Source organism: Pelophylax lessonae (assembly GCF_965119305.1).
Source record: "Pelophylax lessonae genome assembly, chromosome: 7".
In the NCBI taxonomy this organism is placed as follows: domain Eukaryota; kingdom Metazoa; phylum Chordata; class Amphibia; order Anura; family Ranidae; genus Pelophylax; species Pelophylax lessonae.
In genome coordinates, this window is record NC_138774.1 from 41,018,478 (window position 1) to 41,040,701 (window position 22,224).

General features: G+C 48.3%; 2 protein-coding genes across 2 annotated transcripts in view; both read left to right on the plus strand.

The window, feature by feature from the left end:
* Nucleotides 1–22,224, plus strand: part of LOC309559451 (class I histocompatibility antigen, F10 alpha chain-like) — a 751,751-nt gene that overhangs the window by 708,055 nt on the left and 21,472 nt on the right. The gene's annotated exons all lie outside the window — the stretch shown is intronic.
* Nucleotides 1–22,224, plus strand: part of LOC309559756 (major histocompatibility complex class I-related gene protein-like) — a gene marked incomplete at its 3' end in the record, with an annotated part of 86,016 nt that overhangs the window by 58,897 nt on the left and 4,895 nt on the right. Inside the window, exons 4-5 of the mRNA XM_082263192.1 lie at nt 12,047–12,325; nt 20,806–20,901. Coding sequence (XP_082119318.1) covers nt 12,047–12,325; nt 20,806–20,901 — 375 coding nt within the window. The remainder of the gene's footprint in view (nt 1–12,046; nt 12,326–20,805; nt 20,902–22,224) is intronic.

Below are 22,224 nucleotides of genomic sequence, written 5' to 3' on the forward strand. Positions count from 1 at the left end.
GATTATAGGTACAACAACGGTCCCCACGGGAGAGGAGGAAATTGCTCCTTTTCACGGTGAGAACAAAAAGATATGGCGCCGGTAGCGGGCCTCGGCGTCCTAATATGAGGCACATGCGCGGCGGGAAAGCCGCACAGACACCTCCCCCTAAAGTGATGACCGGATGTTGTTATCAGTAGGTGGCCGCCTGGGAAAAAACAACCGACCGGAAGTCAGTAAACAAAGTGACGCCGATCCCTCCACAACACAGCCGCAAGTGGGGAACCTATGAGGACCAATGGCCTCCAACACAGATTGGACACCCAATGCAACAAAGGCAAGGACCTTTTGTCCCCATGGCCTGAATTGTCACATAACGCCTCCCACGACCAGTGGGCAGGCTTGTCTGTGCCTGGGCCGGGGTGTGGGAAAATTCAAACCCTGACAATGTGATGGCAGAGCAAATTAAATTAACTATAATAGAAATATTAGGATAATATTAATACTGTAGTATAAGGAGGGGAGAAACTATGGACACTCAAGCCATGTGTGTGTGTTGGGGGACCCATCACAGTAAAATGAGGGTGTAACCCAAAAAAAAAGAAAAAATTGTTAATTACATAAGTATAGATGATGCAATAATAAATGTCTGATATATCCCAATAGGGAGTGGGTAACCCGGATACACTTTCAGACCCTTAATATACATAAATAGACAACATGAACATAAATAACAAAACCCTGTTAACAATCATATTGAAAGAGTCATAGGGGGTCATGAAACAAATAAATGGACAAGAACCAACACATAAAAAATAAATAAATAAATTATTAATAATAATAAATGGGGGAACTGCTAGGGAGGACATTAGTCAGTCTTGCCAGAGCTGAAACTCTGTAGGAATGGCCAAAAGCTTTCCATTTCATTGAGGCCTGGCCGAACCGTCGAATTGAGAGTTCGAATCCAACAGGCCTCCCTCTGGAGCAATAGCTTGTTCCAATCACCCCCTCTTGGTGGAATGTGAATGCGGTCCAACACCGCGAAGTTGACCAGGGGCATACGATATTGGTGGTCCCAGGCAACATGTCTGCCCAAGGGCAGGTAGAGGTTGCCAATTCTCGTGCTGGCCAGATGTTTACTGACAAAAGCATGGAACCATCCATACATGTCAGTATTCACAGTGCAGCACACAGAGCTCAGTACACCGTCCATACATGTCAGTGTACACAGTGCAGCACACATACAGCTCAATACACTGTCCATACATGTCAGTATACACAGTGCAGCACACATACAGCTCAGTACACCATCCATACATGTCAGTATACACAGTGCAGCACACATACAGCTCAGTACACCATCCATACATATCAGGAAGTGCCTGAGAACTTTTGAATGTGAATGTATGAGAAGCAATGCCTCATGGGACATGTAGTCCTGGGCAGGAGAAGGAAGTGAGTGGTTCTAAAGGCATACGTTTTTTACCTTGCTATAGGGGCGCTCTATACTATATTTTGCAGCTTGCTATTGGGTCACTCTGAAGGCAGGAGGAGCCAGAAGTGTCGGTGGGGCACCCCAGAAGAGGAGGATTGGGGATGCTTTGTGCAAAACCATTACACAGAGCAGGTAAGTATAACATGTTTGTTGTTTAAAAAAAAAAAAATCACTTGAAAGACTCTGTGCAGGGAAGATCGGCATCTGACCCCAGAGAAGGTGGAGGCTGATAGACTGGAGGTAATGGAAGGCATTATAATTACATTTAAAGTAAACTTTTACCAGTATTGTGCATTATATTTAAATGATCATATCAATGAAAATCTCAGCTTTTAGTACTACTTTATTATAAAAGATTTATATCTCCCTTCCACCCTTCCTATAGCTTCATATCTGACTCCTAGGTAAAATTCCCATATATCCTACTTCTGGGTGTATGTATTATTATATATATATGATCTAAGTAATATATATTATTACTTTCACTGTTTCACAGTATAAATTAACCCCTTATAGTAGCGATTATCTGCTTTTGTACTATAAAGGGCTCATTTCAGTTTTTTAACCCCATTATGACAGGAGATACAAAAAAAAAAGCATGCTGCTGCTACTAAACGTCTTAGTCCTGGTTCACACCTATGCATTTTTTTGGTGCTTTTTGCAGAAACGCACAACAGTTCATTTAACATGGTTTCCTATGGGACACGTTCACATCTATGCTTTTTTCAGCCGCAGCGTATATGGAAAGGGTCAAGGACTTTTTTCAATGCAAAACGGTGCTTTTTTTTGGTTCAATAGACTTTAGTGGAGAAGCTGCAGAAAAGCATTTTAGTGCGTTTTTGCTGCGTTTCGTGTTTTTTAATCTGCCCAACAACAAATTGGCCAAAAAACATAAAAAACTCAAATCGCAGCAAAATCGCATGTGCAAAAATCACTGCAGAAACGGATGAAAAGCAAAATGCATAGGTGTGAATCAAGCCTCAGCTGACCATACATGTATTCATTTTAGGATGAAAATATTCATACGAAAAATCTTTGTACATTCACTGAATGAAAAAATGTAGTTTGAAAATTTCACTTGCTTTTAACATTCAGTTTTTAAAAGAATGAACGAAAACCACACACACTGTCTGATAATTCCTTTGACCAAGAAGTTTTCTATTCTGCTCCTTCCAATTTTCCCGTCACTGTGGTTGAAAAGAACGTCAATTTGACCCCACTAACGAATTTGAAAATAAAACGAACGTTCTTTAAATGAAATTTTTTTTGAAGGAAGACATTGTTTCTGTATGAGCAGCATATATGACAGCAGGCGCTGGGAGCTTTTATCAATCCCCCGGCCTATGACAAGGGAGTCTGTCATACATAATATATCACAGTTCTGACTGAAAATCGATAAAGCAGTCTTTCATTTTTTTTTCTTTAAATAAAAAATGTGATCTCTGAGTCTGATGATATTTACCAGATCCAACCTCTAATAGTATATACAGTATATCTCTTCTGTCTGTTATTCTCAGAGTGGAGTAGAGATTTTGTTCCCTAACCATATACAAGCCTACCCTGTTTTACATACACTCGCGGGTACGGACATACCCCGAGAGTGTACGTAAAGTGCCTCGCAAGTACGGACATTCCGAAATTCCCATGCCGCGTAGCCCGTGCAGCCGCAGTATACCCTGGAAGAGGCGGATTTGCGAGAGGCTAGGTTCCTGCCCAGAGTACAGTAGCCAGCCATGAGTTGTCAGCCCACAGACAGCTTGGAGTTGACCACTAGCCAGCTGCGAGAGTTTCCTGCCAGCCATCCCACAGTTGCCGCCTGGAGTTGCGAGGCCGCGAGTGAAGAGGTTCCTGCCTGGAGTAGCCAGGCCCGAGTTGCCGCCAGCCAGGCCCGAGTTGCCACCAGCCAGGCCCGAGTTGCCACCAGCCAGGCCCGAGTTGCCCCCAGCCAGGCCCAAGTTGCCGCCAGCCAGCCCGGAGTTCCCGCCAGCCCGGAGTTGCCAGCCTACAGCCAGCTTGCAGTTGACCACCAGCCAGCCCCGAGTTGCCAGCCCACAGCCAGCTCAGAGTTGCCTGCCAGCCAATTATTAAATTGAATGATGAAGGTGTACCTCAAGCTGAAATAGGCCGAAGACTAGGCTTCACTCGGACTACAGTTAACACCATCATGAAAAACAAAGAAAAAATTCTTGCAGAAATTAAGAGTGCTACACCTGTTAACACAACAACAATTTGAAAAAAAGATAGCATTGTTGCAGACATGGAGAGACTCTTAACACTTTGGATAGAAAATCAGACTACACGCCATGTTCCTGTCAACCAGGCAATTATACAAAGTAAAGCCTTAACCCTATTCAATGACTTGAAGGCTAAGAAAGGTGAGGCAGCAAAGGATGCAGAGTTTTTTGCAAGCCGTTGACGGTTTTATAGGTTCAAGAAGAGGTCTAACCTACATAACATTAAAATACAAGGAGAGGCAGCTGCTGCAGATACTCAGATTTTGCCAAAATTATTAACAATGGAGGCTACTCCATGGATCAAATTTTTAATGTGGATGAGACTGGGCTATTTTTGAAGAAGATGCCTGCAAGAATCTTCATCGCAAGTCAGGAAAAATCAATGCCAGGCTACAAGCCAGCTAAAGATAGAATAATCCTTCTGTTAGGGGGCAATGCTTCTGGTACCTTAAAGCTAAAGCCTTTGCTAATTTACCAATGGCAAAATCCGAGAGCTTTGAAGAACTACGTTAAAACTAGACTTCCAGTGCACTGAAGAGCTAACAAAAAAGCATGGGTAACTGCAACCCTTTTTGAAGATTGGTTTGACACCTGTTTTGTTCCAGAAGTGAAAGCCTTTTGCAAGGACAACAGTGTCCCTTTCCACATTTTGCTGCTTGTCGATAATGCCCCTGGACACCCTCGTTCAAGTGCAATTCCTACCACCAAATACCACCTCACTACTACAGCCAATGGATCAATGTGTCCTAGCCGCCTTCAAGTTGAACTATTTGAAAAGAACATTTAGTAAATGTGTTGCAGCAATAGACAAAGAAGAAGGTGATGACACTGGCAGGGAAGGGATTACCTTTATTGGTCATAAAGGGAAAACAGACAGGTGGTCCGTTTTCATCCAATCTCCCATAGAGGAGAGCGGGGCTCTGCAAGGTCGGCCTCCACGCAGAGAGTGGAGTCCGTCGGGCGGAAAGCCAGTGTAGAAGGACCCTAAAACTCCAATCACGTGCTGACAAAAATCATGTTTTCTTTAATATTCCTTGTACATTATTGGGTATTCAGAGAGATCAGTTTCATCTTATTTATTACCATTAAAGTATAACTAAAGACAACGATTTCATTTAGTTTTGGATAGAGTGGAAGTGGATTAGAACCCCTGTCAGGATTTAATTGCTGTTTATGTGCTCTGTTAGGGAGATTCACTTTCTGTAGTTGTTCAGGTGACAACTATGAACCAAGAGTGAAAGAAAACCCCCAAACTTTGGGTTGTCATCAGAACACGAATGGAGAATAAATCTTCCAATGGGAACACTAGAACAGGTGACAACGAGGGATTTCCTCACTTTGAAGGGATTTTTGGCTATGGGACAGGAAGTGAGGAAAAACGTCCCCAATGGGACACACAGCAAAACCCTGAGAGAGGTTCAAACCCTCCATTACAAAGGAAAATAAAATGTTTTGACTTTAGTTTTACTTAAACTTTGAAAAATAAACTTTGACTTTGCCAGGTGATCAGCCTCTATACCTTTTAATAAATGAATCCACTAAGCTTTACACACTGCTCTGTATACATCCACCATTATAGGGACATTACCATAGCAGGGGGTTTAGGTCAGCCTTGGTCTGGTATTGTTTGGTGCACACAGAGAGACATTGGGGGTCTGATATTCTATTATACATTTGAATGTGGAAAGCATATCAGACCCCATGAATTATTATTATCTCACCAAGTCTAACATTACATGACTTTCCCAATGTTTGTCTGGCTCTTGTGTAATCATTGTGGATTTCTTCATCTGGTAGGATTGCTAATCTCACCCATTAGGTCACATTTGGGTGTTTGTGGGAGGAGTCTACCTGGACATTTTTTTTTGCAGAGTTTATACAAGGGATGAAATATTTGTTTCTCTTACGTCCTCCGACAGTCGCCGCCTCTTCATATTCGTCACATATGGGGTATTAGACTTTTCTCCGAAGGAGTAGCTAGGCAACAGAATATGTTAACATTAAAGCTTTTAACATATCCCACCCTCAAGGGGTGGTCCCCTCAGTCAATACCCTCCTACTTCCTGCAACCATATCTCAGTTTTAATGTCTAGCTTGTCAGGAGTGGCTGGCTCTCTCTGTGCTGGGGCTTTGTGCCCCAGACTCTTTCTTCTTTTTTGATTTTTTGTTTGAGTTTTCTCTCTACCTTTACTTAGCTGTTCTTTTTGTCAGCATTAGTTAGTTCTTCGGATGAAGAGGATCATGCGGGCTGGGTCTCGGGCTGATCCCCCTGGTCGCAGGTCGTGGGTCAGTGGCTTCCCAGCCTGCCATCGAGCGTTCAGCCAGGTAACGCTCCTGGCACAGTGAACGACCCATCCCTGTTCGGTGCAGGGATGATTGGTGAGGTGGCTACCTCACTGGACGCTGTGCGGTTTCTTAACCCCCATTCTGTGCGTCTTGTATGCGACTCTCCCTGCCTCATGTGCAGCGGCTTGTTCGCCTGTGCGGGTCCCCCACGCCACTGTGAGGTAAGTGTATTTATGTGGGGACCTGTCTGTCTGGGGGGGTGTCAGTCTGGGACTGTGTAACCTGCCTCTATTCACACTGTTTGTCTCCCTATCTCTCGGCTGCATGCTGTGGGCTGCAAGGGGGGGGGGGAGCTGTGTGACACTGTGTGTGTCAGCCTTGTCAGTGTGAGAAGCTGTGTGCTGTAGGGCATGTTTTGTGGCATGTTTGGGCATTATACAGCGATCGCTGCGGCGATCTGACATGTTTTTTTATATACAGACATGTGTGCATTACTGTACTGTGGAGCGGCGGTTTCGGTGCCAAACGGCGCCATTTTGCCTACACTCGCTCCGGCCGCATGTTCTACATGCATGGCGGCCATTTTCTTGTAGCCTCCCATAGGCTTTCATAGAGCGCCCTGGCAGCATCACTTCCTCTTCTCCAGGAACACCGATCGAGGCAGCAGCAGTGGCGAGGGTCTCCTCAGGTTATATCCTTCCTATCCATTGCCTGTGTCAGTTTTATTGTCCCTGTGGGGGTCTCTTTGTGCTTGTGTGTGGTGCAGTGGGCTGCGCTCGCCGCGCTTGTTAAAGGGGAAGTTAACCCTTTATTATCCGGCATTTGTTATAGGGGCAATGGATTCTCAGGAGGGCAAATTTCCTACCGCCTTGGTGGAAAGCCAGGGGACCGCTGTTTCCCCCCCAGGGGGGGATTTAGCCACTATTGTGGCTGGCCTTGCTGCTCAGGTGCAGATGCTGGTGGCTGCTCATTCTACTAAAAGACCCAGAGTTGCTCTTTCCTCTGATTCTGAGGGTGAAGGTGATGGGGTTGTTATGGCGGGGGCCTCCTTATCGGGGTCCCGCTCCTCCCTGGATCTAGTGGGGTCCAAGGTGGAGGCTGAAGTTGAAGGGGTTGATAATTCTCCCCCTGGCTCGCCTGAAGAGCTTGCAATCATGGATGAATTGATTGCTTCCATAAAACAAACGCTGCGTTTGCAGGATGAAGTGTGTCCCCCCGCTGCCTTGGCGGCTTATGGGACACAGAGAAAACGCAGGATGCCACAGGTTTTTCCCTGCAATGATGATTTTCAGCGCGCTGTTAAGGAACAATGGCGCAATCTACGCAAACCTTTTGCTGTACCAAGTAGGTTCAAGCTGCGTTATCCTTTCTCGCCTTCCACTGATGAAAGGTGGTGTGTGCCACCCCCAGTGGATCACGCAATTGCGGTTTTAAACAAATCCACTGCGATTCCTGCAGAGGATTCCCCTGTGTTCCGTGATGCCACGGATAGGAGATTGGAGTCTCTTGCCCGTCATACTTATTCTGTTACGGGTTCTATGCTTAAGGCTCTGTTTGCCTCTCTCATGGCGGCCCAGGCGGTCGCAAGTTGGACGCAGATGCTTAGGCGCGTCCTAGTGGCCGATTCGGCCTCGCCGGCGACCCTGGATATGGTGGATCAAATCCACCAGGGTGTCATGTATCTGTGTGATGCGGACTTGGACCTAGTCCCGTTGGCTGCACGTGTGCACAGCGTGGCGGTGTTGTCTCGCCGCCTGGTGTGGTTGAAATGTTGGTCGGTGGACCAGTCTTCACGTAAGACCTTAGCCAATCTGCCTTATGATGGGTCTCGCCTTTTTGGGGAGTCCTTGGATGTGTTGATTAAGGGGATCACCGGAGGTAAGAGCACTCTCTTGCCCCATTTCCCCAAGGCTAAGGGGGCTTCTGGGAAGAAGCATGCTAATTTTCGGCCCCCTCAGGGGTCCTTTCGTGCCTTTCGGTCGCACTACAAGGGCAAACCGTTCAAAGGTCAAGGCTCTCAGAAGAAGCCCTGGTCTGGAAAGCAGAAGTCCGGTCAATCCGGATCCGCAGCCCATAACAGTGCGGCCTGAAGGGGCGCCCTCACCCAGTTTTGGGGTGGGGGGACGCTTGCTCGGTTTTCTTCAACCCTGGTTGACCCGCGTGCGGGACAGATGGGTTCAGGAGATCGTTAGATCTGGTTACAAGATCGAGTTTCTCTCTCGGCCGGAGAGCAGATTTTTTCCCTCAAATCTTCAACTGTCTCCAGAGCATTTACGGGACCTGCACCTGGCGGTGCGGGACCTGAGGGCTCAGGGAGTGGTAGTTCCGGTGCCTCATCGGGACAGGTTTCGGGGGTTTTATTCCAATCTGTTCACCGTGCCCAGAAAGGAGGGCAAGGTTCGTCCAATTCTGGACTTGAAGGCTCTGAACCGCTCTGTGCGGGTTCGCAAGTTCCGCATGGAATCCCTGCGGTCGGTGGTGGCTGCCCTGGTTCCGGGGGAATTCATGGCCTCCATCGATTTGAAGGCTGCGTATCTTCACATCCCCATTTTCGAGGGTCACCAGAGGTTCCTTCGATTTGCCATTGCGGAGGATCACTACCAGTTCGTGGCGTTGCCTTTTGGTCTCGCCTCGGCTCCGCGGGTCTTCACCAAGGTGCTTGCACCGGTTCTGGCATTAATGAGGGCCCAGGGCATTTCTGTCCTGGGGTATCTGGACGACATTCTGGTTCGGTCTGCGACCAGCCAGGGTCTGGAGAAGGACCTGTCTGTCACGATGCAAACTCTGCAGGAGTTTGGTTGGACGATAAATTTTCCAAAGTCGACACTGAGTCCGTCGGTTCGTCTTCCCTACCTGGGAATGATTCTGGACTCGGTGCAGGCGAAGGTCTTCCTGCCGGAAGACAAACTCAGAACTCTTCAGGAGGAAGTCAGGTCCCTCAGGGACGTTCCGCACTCGTCTCTGCGGACGTGCATGAGATGTCTGGGATTGATGGTCTCGGCCTTCGAGGCGATTCCCTTCGCCCAGTTTCACACGCGGGGTCTCCAAGCGGAGATCCTGTCCATGTGGGACGGGCGACCTCAATCTCTGGATCTTCAAATCTCGTTGAGTCATCGCACCAGAAGAGACCTTCTGTGGTGGCTCCAGTCCCCGATGGTGTCCGGGGGCAAGTCGTTTCGTCCTATCTCGTGGACGGTGATCCCCACGGATGCCAGCCTGTCGGGCTGGGGTGGTGTTCTGGGCGTTCTGTCCGCCCAGGGGACTTGGTCGGAGGGGGAGTCTTCCCTTCCGATCAACATTCTGGAATTGCGTGCGATAAATCTCTGTCTTCATCGCTGGACGGACCGGCTGCAGGGCTGCCCGATTCGGGTGCAGACGGACAATGCCACGGCGGTGGCCTACATCAACCACCAAGGGGGCACCAGGAGTGCCCGAGCGGCTCGAGAAGTGGCCGACATTCTGTCTTGGGCCGAGACTCATGTCCCGGCGATAACGGCGGTTCACATTCCGGGGGTGGAGAACTGGCAGGCGGACTATCTGAGTCGCCAGACCCTGGATCAGGGGGAATGGTCTCTCCACCCAGATGTTGTGCGCGAAGTGGGGTCTTCCAGATGTGGACCTGTTCGCGTCTCGTCTCAACAACAAGGTGAGAAGGTTCGTGGCAAGGACGCGCGACCCTCGGGCAGACGCGTCGGACGCGTTTGTGGCCCCGTGGCATCAGTACAGGCTGATGTACGCATTTCCACTGCTTCAGTTGCTGTCCAGGTTCCTTCGCAGGTTACACTCGGAACGCAGCACGGTGATTCTTGTGGCACCGGACTGGCCTCGCCGGTCCTGGTACGCAGACCTCGTGAATCTGGCGGTCGACGCCCCGTGGCGTCTGCCTCTTCGAGACGATCTCCTGTCTCAAGGACCGATTTACCATCCTGCTTTACAGTCGCTGGCTTTGACGGCCTGGCTGTTGAGACCGAGGTCCTGAAGGAGAAGGGTCTCTCCCCAGAGGTCGTTCATACTTTGATCAACGCGAGGAAGTCTTCCTCGGGGAAGGTTTATTACCGTACTTGGAAGGCCTATTTTGCCTGGTGTGAGTCCAGGGGGTTTTCACCCCGCACGTACTCGGTTTCCCGAGTGCTGTCCTTCCTTCAAACGGGTGTCGATCAGCGTTTGGCGCTGGCTATGATAAAGGGTCAGGTGTCTGCGCTGGCCGTTCTGTTTCAACGTCCCGTGGCTTCCAACTCCTTGGTTGGCAATTTTGTTCAGGGTGTGCGGCATCTGGTTCCTCCTAGGAGGGATCCTTTGCCCCCTTGGGACTTGAATCTCATTCTGTCTGTGTTGCAACGTGCTCCTTTTGAACAGATCAGGGAGATCTCGTTGTCTATGTTGTCCAAAAAGGTCGCCTTTTTGGTGGCGATCACTTCGGCTCGCAGAGTGTCGGAGCTGGCAGCTTTGTCCTGCAAGTCTCCGTATCTGGTTGTTCATTTGGATAAGGTGGTCTTGCGACCTAATCCTTCTTTTCTTCTGAAACGAGTTTCGGAATTCCATCTTAATGAGGATATTGTCTTGCCTTCGCTGTGCGCGAAGCCTAAACATCCAAAGGAGGTGAGATTACATTCTCTGGATGTTGTTCGGGCGATAAGGGTTTACCTTAAATCGACTGAGTCTTTTCGAAAGACGGACTCCTTGTTTGTTCTTCCAGAGGGTCCTCGGAAGGGCATGGCAGCGTCGGCCTCTACCATCGCCAAATGGATCAGGCAGACCATTGAACAGGCCTATGCTTTGCAGGGGAAGGTTCCCCCTGTGCCTGTGAAGGCGCACTCTACTAGATCTCTGAGTACGTCTTGGGCCTGTCGTCATGGGGCTTCTGTAGCCCAGGTGTGTAAGGCGGCGACTTGGTCGACCGTGCACACTTTCACAAAATTCTACAAAGTAGATGTTCAGGCATCGGCGGATGCTTCCTTTGGCCGCAAGGTTCTTAGTGCGGCAATTCCCTAGGGTCCCTTGTTGGGGACCTCTGGCTGTTGGGATAAGCTTTTTATCCCCTGGTTATTTGTCTTTTCCTGGGTTGTTGCTCCTGTTGAGCACTTGTTTTTCCTGTTGCCCAGCTGGTTTCCTTCCTTTGGTAAGGTTCCTTTCTTTGATGCGGAGACTGCGTTGCCTTTTCGGCGCGGATGCGTTTCCCACCCCTCATGTTTGCACTGCTTTGGGACGTCCCCATATGTGACGAATATGAAGAGGCGGCGACTGTCGGAGGACGTAAGAGAAAACTGAATTTTTGTAAAATCTTACCTGTAAAATTCCTTTCTCTGAGTCCTCCGACAGTCGCCGCCCCCGCCCCTCTTTTGGGGTTTGGTTGTATACTCTACTGCTATTCCACTAAAACTGAGATATGGTTGCAGGAAGTAGGAGGGTATAGACTGAGGGGACCACCCCTTGAGGGTGGGATATGTTAAAAGCTTTAATGTTAACATATTCTGTTGCCTAGCTACTCCTTCGGAGCAAAGTCTAATACCCCATATGTGACGAATATGAAGAGGCGGCGACTGTCGGAGGACTCAGAGAAAGGAATTTTACAGGTAAGATTTTACAAAAATTCTGTTTTCTGGATTCAGGAAATGATCTAATCCCAGATGAGTTCATATTCTGGGTTTCATCCTTATTAAGCAGGAAGCACAGCTTGCATATGTAATGGACAAATATATTTGATGTAAATACATAATTCTAAATATAAGTACCTGTTAGATTTACTTCTTTGTAAAGTATAATTCTAATAGGTGATGTCACATGCCGCTTCCTATACCATTCACATTCATTTATCCATGACATACATTTCACTTGTCATATCTTCACACTGATGACTGTATGAGGAAAAGGAATTGGTTTTGTGCTTTTTTTTTTATCCTTTCACTGTACGGTTGGCTAGGATCATCCTAATGTACACGGATCTATCCCAGATTTAAATAACCATTTTTATATAATCTTCATATGAAACTGATCAGAAGATGTGACCTCCTGTACAACCAGCAGAATGTTATTTTCTCTTTCTCTCTCTCAGTGCGTCCAGAGGTGAAGGTGTGGGGTCATCGTCAGTCGGATGATGTGACCAGACTTCAGTGCCTGGTGTATGGGTTTCACCCCCGACCTGTGTATGTGAAGTGGGTGAGGAATGGGGAGGATGATATTCCTTCAGATGAAATGAGTCCAATTCTCCCCCATCCTGATGGCACCTATCAGATCAGAGTCAGTGTGGAGGTGCCAACCAAGGAGGGAGACACTTACTCCTGTCATGTGGAGCACAGCAGTCTGGGGGATGAGACTCTCCGTGTGATATGGGGTGAGTGATATTTACAGAGAATAAATGAAACCTGGAAGAGGGGGAAAGAGTGCAACTGAAAAGTTTTTTCTTTTTCCATGTGACATCAATTTTCTATGGGATTCTAATATTGAAATAGAAGAACATTTTTTCTCTTACGTCCTCCGACAGTCGCCGCCATCTTCATATTCGTCACAATGGGGTATTAGACTTTGCTCCGAAGGAGTAGCTAGGCAACAGAATATGTTAATATTAAAGCTTTAACACATCCCACCCCCAGGGGGTGGTCCCCTCAGTCAATACCCTCCTACTTCCTGTATCCATACTTCAGTTTCAATGTCTAGCTTGTCAGGAGTAGCTGGATGTCTCTATGCTGGGGCATTTTGTCTCAGCCTTTCTCTATTCTTTTTTGATTTTGTTTGAGTTTTTTCTCTATCTTTACTTAGCTGTTGTTTTTGTCAGCATTAGTTAGTTCTTCTGATGAAGAGGATTCGTACGGGCTGGGTCTCGGGCTGATCCCCCTGGTCGCAGGTTGTGGTTCAGTGGCTTCCCAGCCTGCCATCGAGCGTTCAGTCAGGTAACGCTCCTGGCACGATGAACGACCCATCCCTGCTCGGTGCAAGGATGCTATGGTGAGGTGGCTACCTCACTGGACGCTGTGCGGTTTCTCAACCCCAGTTCTTCTGCGTCCTGGATGCGACTCTCCCTGTCACATGTGCAGTGGCTTCTTCGCCTGTGCGGGTCCCCCACGCCATCTAGGAGGTAAGTGTATTTGTGTGGGGACCTGTCTGTTTGGGGGGTGTCAGTCTGGGGCTGTGTAACCCTGCCTGTGTTCACACTATTAAGTTCCCTATCTCTCTGGCTGCATGCTGTGGGCTGCAAGGAGGGGGGGCTGTGCTGCACTGTCTGTGTCAGCCTGTGTATGTGTGAATGGCTGTGTGCTGTGGGGCATGATTTTATCATGTTTGGGGCACATTACAGCGACCGCTGCGGCGGTCCGCCATGTTTTATTATAACGTGGTGTGGTTTTTCACTTCACTGAGGTGGAGGAGCGGCGTTTTCGGCGCCAAACGACGCCATTTTGGCTGCGCTCGCTCCGGCCGCATGTTAACACTGCAGGCGGCCATTTTCTTGTAGCCTTCCATAGGCTTTAATAGAGCGCCCTGCATGTCAGCACTTCCTTTCTCCTGGAGCACCGATCGAGGCAGAAGCAGCAGCGGTCTTTCAAGGTTTTTACCTCCCTATCCCTGTATCCTTGCCTGAGTTGGACTTTCTCCCTGTGGGGGTCGACTTGTGTGGTGTGTGTGTGTGTGTGCGGTGGGCTGCGCTCGCCGCGCTTTTTAAAGGGGCAGTTAACCCTTTCTTTTTCCACATACTTTGGGGCATGGATTCTCAGGAAAGCAAATTTCCTGCCACATTGGTGGGAAGCCAGGGGACTGCTGTTTCCCCCCCAGGGGGGGATTTGTCTGCGGTTGTGGCTAGCCTTGCTGCTCAGGTGCAAATGCTGGTGGCTGCTCAATCCTCTAAAAGGCCCAGAGTTTCAATTTCCTCTGATTCAGAGGGTGATGGTGATGGGGCTGCTGTGGCTGGGGTCTCCTTGTCGGGGTCCCGTTCCTCCCTGGCTCTTGTAGGGTCCGAGGTGGAGGCTGAGGTTGAAGGGGTTGATAATTCTCCCCCGGGCTCGTCTGAAGAGCTTGCACTCATGGATGAATTGGTTGCTTCTATCAAGCAAACGCTGCGATTACAGGATGAGCCATGTCCTCCTGCTGCCTTGGCAGCTTATGGGACGAAGAAAAGACGCAAAACATCGCAGGTTTTTCCCTGCACTGATGATTTTCAGCGCGCTGTTAAGGAACAATGGCGTAATATAAGCAAGCCTTTTGCTGTACCGAGTAGGTTCAAACTGCGTTATCCTTTCACGCCCGCTACTGACGAGCGTTGGTGTGTGCCGCCTCCAGTGGATCACACGATAGCGGTTTTGAATAAGTCCACTGCGATTCCTGCTGAGGATACCCCGGTGTTCCGGGATGCCACGGACAAGAGGTTGGAGTCTCTTGCCCGTCATACCTATTCTATTATGGGTTCTATGCTGAAAGCTCTGTTTGCTTCCCTTATGGCGGCCCAGGCGGTCGCGAGCTGGACGCAGGTGCTTAGGCGCGTTTTGGTGGCTGATTCTGCCCCCTCGGCGACATTGGATATGGTGGATCAAATCCATCAGGGTGTCATGTATTTGTGCGATGCGGACTTGGATATGGTTCCGTTGGCCGCACGTGTACACGGTGTGTTGGTGTTGTCTCGCCGCTTGGTTTGGTTGAAGTGTTGGTCGGTGGACCAATCTTTGCGCAAGACCTTAGCCAATCTGCCCTATGATGGTTCTCGCCTTTTTGGCGAATCCTTGGATACACTGATAAAGGGGATCACGGGTGGTAAGAGCACGCTCTTGCCCCAATCCCACAAGGCTAAGGCAGCTCCTGGTAAGAAGCATGCTTCCTTTCGGCCCTCTCAGGGGTCCTTTCGTGCCTTTTGGTCGCACTATAAGGGCAAGCCGTTCAAAGGTCAGGGCTCCCAAAAGAAGCCGTGGACAGGTAAGCAGAAGTCCGGCCAGTCCGGATCCACTACCCACAACAGTGCGGCCTGAAGGGGCGCCCTCACCCGGTTCTGGGGTGGGGGGGCGCTTGCTCGGTTTTCCGCAACCATGGCTGACCCGTGTTCGGGACAGGTGGGTTCAGGAAATCGTTCGATCTGGTTACAAGATCGAGTTTCTCTCTCGGCCGGAGAGCAGATTTTTTCCCTCAAATCTTCAACTGTCTCTGGAGCGTTTGCGGGATCTGCGCCTAGCGGTGTGGGACCTGAGAGCTCAGGGAGTGGTGATTCCGGTGCCTCATCGGGACAGATTTCGGGGGTTCTATTCCAATCTGTTCACCGTGCCCAGGAAGGAGGGCAAGGTACGTCCAATTCTGGACTTAAAGGCTCTGAACCGCTTTGTGCGGGTTCGCAAGTTCCGCATGGAATCCCTGCGGTCGGTGGTGGCTGCCCTGGTTCCGGGGGAATTCATGGCCTCCATCGACTTGAAGGATGCGTACCTACACATCCCCATTTTCGAGGGTCACCAGAGGTACCTTCGATTCGCCATTGCGGAGGATCACTACCAATTTGTGGCGTTACCTTTTGGTCTCGCTTCGGCTCCGCGGGTTTTCACCAAGGTGCTTGCACCACTGCTGGCTTTAAGAGCCCAGGGCATCTCTGTCCTGGGGTATCTGGACGATATTCTGGTTCGGTCTGCGACCAGCCAGGGTCTGGAGTCGGATCTGTCCGTCACGGTGCAGACTCTGCAGGAGTTTGGTTGGACGATAAATTATCCAAAGTCGACGCTGTGTCCGTCGGTTCGTCTTCCCTATTTGGGGATGATCCTGGACTCGGTCCAGGCAAAGGTCTTCCTACCGGACGACAAACTCAAGACTCTTCAGGGAGAAGTCCAGTCCCTCAGGGACGTTCCGTGCTCGTCCCTGCGGAAGTGCATGCGGTGTCTGGGACTGATGGTCTCGGCTTTCGAGGCGATTCCCTTTGCCCAGTTTCACACGCGGGGTCTCCAAGCGGAGATCCTGTCCAGGTGGGACGGGCGTCCGCAATCTCTGGATATCCAGATTTCGTTGAGCCATCGCAACAGAAGGGATCTTCTGTGGTGGCTCCAGTCCCCGGCGGTGTCGGGGGGGAAAGTCTTTTTGTCCTCTTTCATGGACGGTGATCACCACGGATGCCAGCCTGTCGGGCTGGGGTGGTGCTCTGGGCGTTCTGTCCGCCCAGGGAACTTGGTCGGAGGAGGAATCCTCCCTTTCCGATCAACATTCTGGAGTTGCGTGCGACAAATCTTTGCCTTCAACGTTGGACGGACAGGCTGCGCGGCTGTCCAGTTCGGTTGCAGACGGACAATGCCACGGCGGTGGCTTACGTCAATCACCAAGGGGGCACCAGGAGTGCCCGAGCGGCTCGGGAAGTGGCCGACATTCTTTCTTGGGCCGAGACACATGTCCCGGCGATATCGGCGGTACACATTCCGGGGGTGGAGAACTGGCAGGCGGATTATCTGAGCCGCCAGACCCTGGATCAGGGGGAATGGTCTCTCCACCCGGATGTCTTCCAGATGTTGTGCGCGAAGTGGGGTCTTCCGGAGGTGGACCTGTTCGCGTCTCGTCTGAACAACAAGGTAGAAAGGTTCGTGGCAAGAACGTGCGATCCTCGGGCAGACGCGTCGGACGCGTTGGTAGCCCCGTGGCAGCAGTACCGGTTGATGTATGCATTTCCACCGATTCAATTGCTGTCCAGGTTTCTTCGCAGGTTGAACTCGGAACCACACACGGTGATTCTTGTAGCACCGGACTGGCCTCGCCGGTCCTGGTACGCGGACCTCGTGAATCTGGCGGTCGACGCTCCTTGGCGTCTGCCTCTTCGAGAAAATCTTCTGTCTCAAGGGCTGATATTCCATCCTGCTTTACAGTCGCTGGCTTTGACGGCCTGGCTGTTGAAACCGAGGTCCTGAAGGATAGGGGTCTTTCCCCGGAGGTCATTCACACTTTGATCAACGCGAGGAAGTCTTCCTCGGGGAAGGTCTATCACCGTACTTGGAAGGCCTATTTTGCCTGGTGTGAGTCCAGGGGGTTTTCACCTTGCACGTACTCAGTGTTTAGGGTGTTGTCTTTCCTTCAAACGGGTGTCGACCAGCGTTTGGCGCTGGCTACGGTCAAGGGTCAGGTGTCTGCGCTGGCCGTTCTTTTTCAACGTCCTGTGGCGTCTAACTCCTTGGTTAGTACTTTTATTCAAGGGGTGCGACATCTGGTCCCCCCTAGGAGGGAACCTTTACCTCCTTGGGACTTGAATCTTGTTCTGTCCGTGCTACAACATGCTCCCTTTGAACAGATCAGGAAGATCTCGTTGTCCATGTTGTCCAAAAAAGTCGCCTTTTTGGTGGTGATCACTTCGGCTCGCAGGGTTTCGGAGCTGGCAGCTTTGTCCTGCAAGTCTCCGAATCTGGTCATTCATCTAGATAAGGTGGTTTTGAGACCTAACCCTTCTTTTCTTCCGAAGAGAGTTTCGGATTTTCACCTCAATGAGGACATTGTCCTGCCTTCGCTCTGCGCGAAGCCCAAACATCCGAAGGAGGTGGAGCTGCATTCCTTGGATGTTGTTCGGGCGATTAGGGTTTACCTGAAATCTACTGAATCTTTCCGCAAGTCGGATTCCTTGTTTGTCCTTTCGGAGGGGCCTCGGAAGGGCATGGCGGCGTCGGCTTCTACCATCGCCAAATGGATCAGACAGACTGTTGAACAGGCCTATGCTTTGAAGGGGAAAGTTCCCCCTGTGCCTGTGAGGGCGCACTCTACCAGATCTCTGAGTACGTCTTGGGCCTGTCGTCATGGGGCTTCTGTGGCCCAGGTGTGTAAGGCGACGACTTGGTCGACCGTGCACACCTTCACGAAATTCTACAGAGTGGATGTTCAGGCATCGGCAGATGCTTCCTTTGGCCGCAAGGTTCTTAGTGCGGCGGTTCCTTAGAGCCCTTTGTATTGGGCTCCTTGGCTGTTTGGGATATATATTTTTATCCCTAGGTTATTTGTTTTCCTGGGTTATTGCTTCTGTTGAGCAAGTTTTTTTTTTCTCATGTTGCCCAGCTGGTTTCCTTCCTTTGGTAAGGTTCCTTTCTTTGATGTGGAGACTGCGTTGCCTTAGGCGCGGCTGCGTTTCCCACCCCTCATGTTTGCACTGCTTTGGGACGTCCCCATTGTGACGAATATGAAGATGGCGGCGACTGTCGGAGGACGTAAGAGAAAACGGAATTTTTGTAAAATCTTACCTGTAAAATTCCTTTCTCTGAGTCCTCCGACAGTCGCCGCCCCCGCCCCTCTTTTTGGGTTGGTTGTATACTCTACTGCTATTCCACTGAAACTGAAGTATGGATACAGGAAGTAGGAGGGTATTGACTGAGGGGACCACCCCCTGGGGGTGGGATGTGTTAAAGCTTTAATATTAACATATTCTGTTGCCTAGCTACTCCTTCGGAGCAAAGTCTAATACCCCATTGTGACGAATATGAAGATGGCGGCGACTGTCGGAGGACTCAGAGAAAGGAATTTTACAGGTAAGATTTTACAAAAATTCCGTTATCTCCACACACAGCAGTCCCACTCCCTTCCCAGTACTACTTGCAGAAATATACATTTTTTACCCTTGAGTGCACTAACTCATAGCAACCAATCAGAATCCATCTTATAATCGTGTGACTTTAGCAAAGTATATTTTTATTGGTTGCTATGAGTTACTGCACTTGAAGCAAAACTGTAGTCCTTTTCTTAAAAGTTCAAATTGGAAGGTTTTATATTGCAGATAAGATGTGGTGTCTATGTGGTGTCTTGATGACACCAAGCTATGCAGTGGAATAACTTCCTTACTGGATGTCTCCAACTTACAATCCAACCTCAATGTACTGTTTTATTGGGCAGCTGTGTGGCAAATGAGGTTTAATATTGATAAATGTAAAGAAAATGCATTCATCATACATACTAGGGGGAGTAGAACTGGGAGAATCCATAGAGAAGGATCTGGGTGTTCTGGTAGATCATAAGCTTAATAATAGCATGCAATGCCAAGCTGCGGTTTCCAAAGCAAACAAAGTCCTTTCTTGTATTAACAGAGGCATGAACTCCAGAGAGAGAGATATCATTTTGCCCCTGTACACATCATTAGTAAGACCACATCTGAAATATGCGGTTCCATTTTGGGCACCAGTTCTTAAAAAGGATATCGGGGAACTGGAGAAAGTGCAGAGAAGGGCAACCAAACTGATAAGAGGCACGGAGGAGCTCAGCTATGAGAAAAGGGAACTGAATTTATTCTTTCTTGAGAAGAGGTGATTGGGGGGGGGATATGATCAACATGTATAAATACATAAGGGGTCCATATAGTGAACTTGGTGTTTGAGTTATTCACTATAAGGTCATCACAGAGAACAAGGGGGCACTCTTTACGTCTAGAGGAAAAGAGATTTCATCTCCAAAGACGGAAAGGATTCTTCACCGTAGCTGTGAAAATATGGAATAGACTCCCTCCAGAGGTGGTTCTGGCCAGCTCAGTAAATTGCTTTAAAAAATGCCTGGATTCTTTCCTGGGTGTACATAAAATAACTGGGTACTAATATTTATAGGTAAAGTTGATCCAGGGAATATCCAATTGCCTCTCGGGGGATCAGGAAGGAATTTCTTTTCCCCTGCTGTAGCAAATTGGATCATGCTTTGCTGGGTTTTTCGCCTTCCTCTGGATAAAATGTGGGTGTGGGATTGTGTATATAGGATTGTATGGTTGTGTTTTCTTTTTTGTTTTTTATTGGTTGAACTAGATGAAATTGTGTCTTTTTTCAACCTGACTAACTATGTAACTATCTATGTGTTAAAAAAATTGTCATGTGGATGTCTTAAGCATTCACACATGCATAAGAAATGATCACAGTATTGTTTGCAATATAATTATCTCCTATGATCATCAGCTCCGTCTAGTGGCCATATTGTGGTATTTATCAGAAATGGCTCAATAACAAAAAATATGCATTATGTCCTCTAGATGGAGGCGATGATCATAGGAGACAAACAATACAGCGATTGTTCCTTGAACCTGTGTGAATGCTTAAGACATCCGCACAGCAATTTTTTTCATACATAGACTCCATAGTGTGTCTCTTCTGCATAAAAGTTTCTTACCTTCCTGTTTTCTCTTATGTGTGTACACTCCGTCTATACACATCACACAGCGCTGTATAGGAGGGTATTGGGACATTTCTGTCTTCTCTTCTTTACTCATTTCATGGCAGCTTCCGTCTTCTATATTTTTAATAAACTTGAATTGAAACCCCCCATAATAATTCAGCCTGTAATTTGTATTTATTAGTTCCTTAACCCAGTTTTACATTTTACATACAGTTTTATATAGTGCAGGAATAATTCATTTTAAGGTGGCCAATATTTTTCATAATTTTGAAAAATCAATAATTTATATCAGGGGTTGCCAAACTTTCTAAATAAGGTGCCAGTTTGCGGTCCATCAGACTTTAGGGGGGCCGGACTGTGGCCATTAGGAGTAAAAATTGTCTTGGCACCAGTGGGAGTAAACAGTGCACCTTTGGTATTATGGAGAGGAATATAACCCTGCCATTGGTGTCATTGGAAGGAATAGTGCCCCATCATTGGTATTAATGGGAGAAATAGTGCCCCATCATTGGTATTAATGGGAGAAATAGTGCCCCATTGTTGGTGTCATTGGAAGGAATAGTGACCCATCATTGGTTTTAGTGGGAGAAATTGTACCCTATTGCGTCATTGTATCAGTGGAAGGAAAAGTGCCCCAAGGGCCAGATAAAGGCAAGCAAGGGGCCACAGTTTGGAGACCACTGATTTATATACAAGAATCCCAAATCTCTCTAATATCTCATCTTCTATTTTTATGTTTATCTCTGTCAGATCCACCAGGCAATGGCCTCTCACTCGGAGTGATCATTGGTGCTGTTATTGGAATCCTTGTTCTTCTTGCTGTAATTATCGCAGTTGTTTGGATAAGTAAGTATAAGGATTAGTAAATAAAAACAAATTATTTTCTGCGATAAAACATATCCAATAAAAAAATATAAAAAATCTAATTTCTGCATCATTTTAGGCCAATATGTATTCTGCTACATGTTTATGGTAAAAAGAAAAATCCCAATAAGTGTATATTGATTGATTTGCATCTACAAACTATGGGATATAAAAACAAGGTGCGTATCAACTAAGTTAATCTGCACAAGCAGCGCTACTGAACAATAAAATCACAGTTCCAAAATAAAACTCTGCATTAGCAAAGCTCTCACAATAAAACAAATGTGCAAGATATCAGAGTCCAAATAAGTGACAAAAGTCAGTCACCAGCTACGCTTCCAATGGGGTCATGGGGAGGAGACCACACACCAAATGTGCAACAGTTGTTGGAAATATGCCTCCACGTCACCACGTGCAGGTTCCCCAAGGTTATGCTCTTACCAGATATCTCTGTATATAAAGCCTGTAGTTAGTGATGTTTCTCCGATAAATCGTCACCAGACTCAGCATTCAATCGCACTAATTCCCAGCTGTAGTATCCTCGAACCAGTCATGCGTGTGAGAGAGTAAGAAGATGCACATAGGGCAATACCGTTTGATAAAACATTGCACCTTTATTGGTTAAAACCCTCTCCCATTACACTCACATAGGTAAGAATACAAACAGCATATCGTTGTCAATATCGGCAATACAGTTAACATCCAGCCGCTTCTCGGTCTCCCGCCCGCTATGCAGCGTCCCGGAAGTGACCGTTCCTCGTGGTGAGATGGCGTCCTGTTGCCTGGGTGACCGCGCAAGCCACCGCCCTAACGCGTTTCGTCAGAGGACTTCAACGGAGAGCGTGCTTGCGCGGTCGCGTCACTCCTATTTATCTGATCCCTTCACTCGGCTTTAACCGCTTCAGCGCTGCCGCTACTATTGCGGTCGGCCGTTAGTGGAGAAACAACGGACAACAATTTGAAATTAAGGAATGCATCACGTGCCTAACGACGCACGTGGTGTATTGCTTAGAATGTCCTTGCGGCCTAATGCACATCGGGACGCTGCATAGCGGGAGAGGGTTTTAACCAATAAAGGTGCATTGTTTTATCAAACGGTATTGCCCTATGTGCATCTTCTTACTCTCTCACACGCATGACTGGTTCGAGGATACTACAACTGGGAATTAGTGCGATTGAATGCTGAGTCTGGTGACGATGTATCGGAGAAACATCACTAACTACAGGCTTTATATACAGAGATATCTGGTAAGAGCATAACCTTGGGGAACCTGCACGTGGTGAGGTGGAGGCCTATTTCCAACA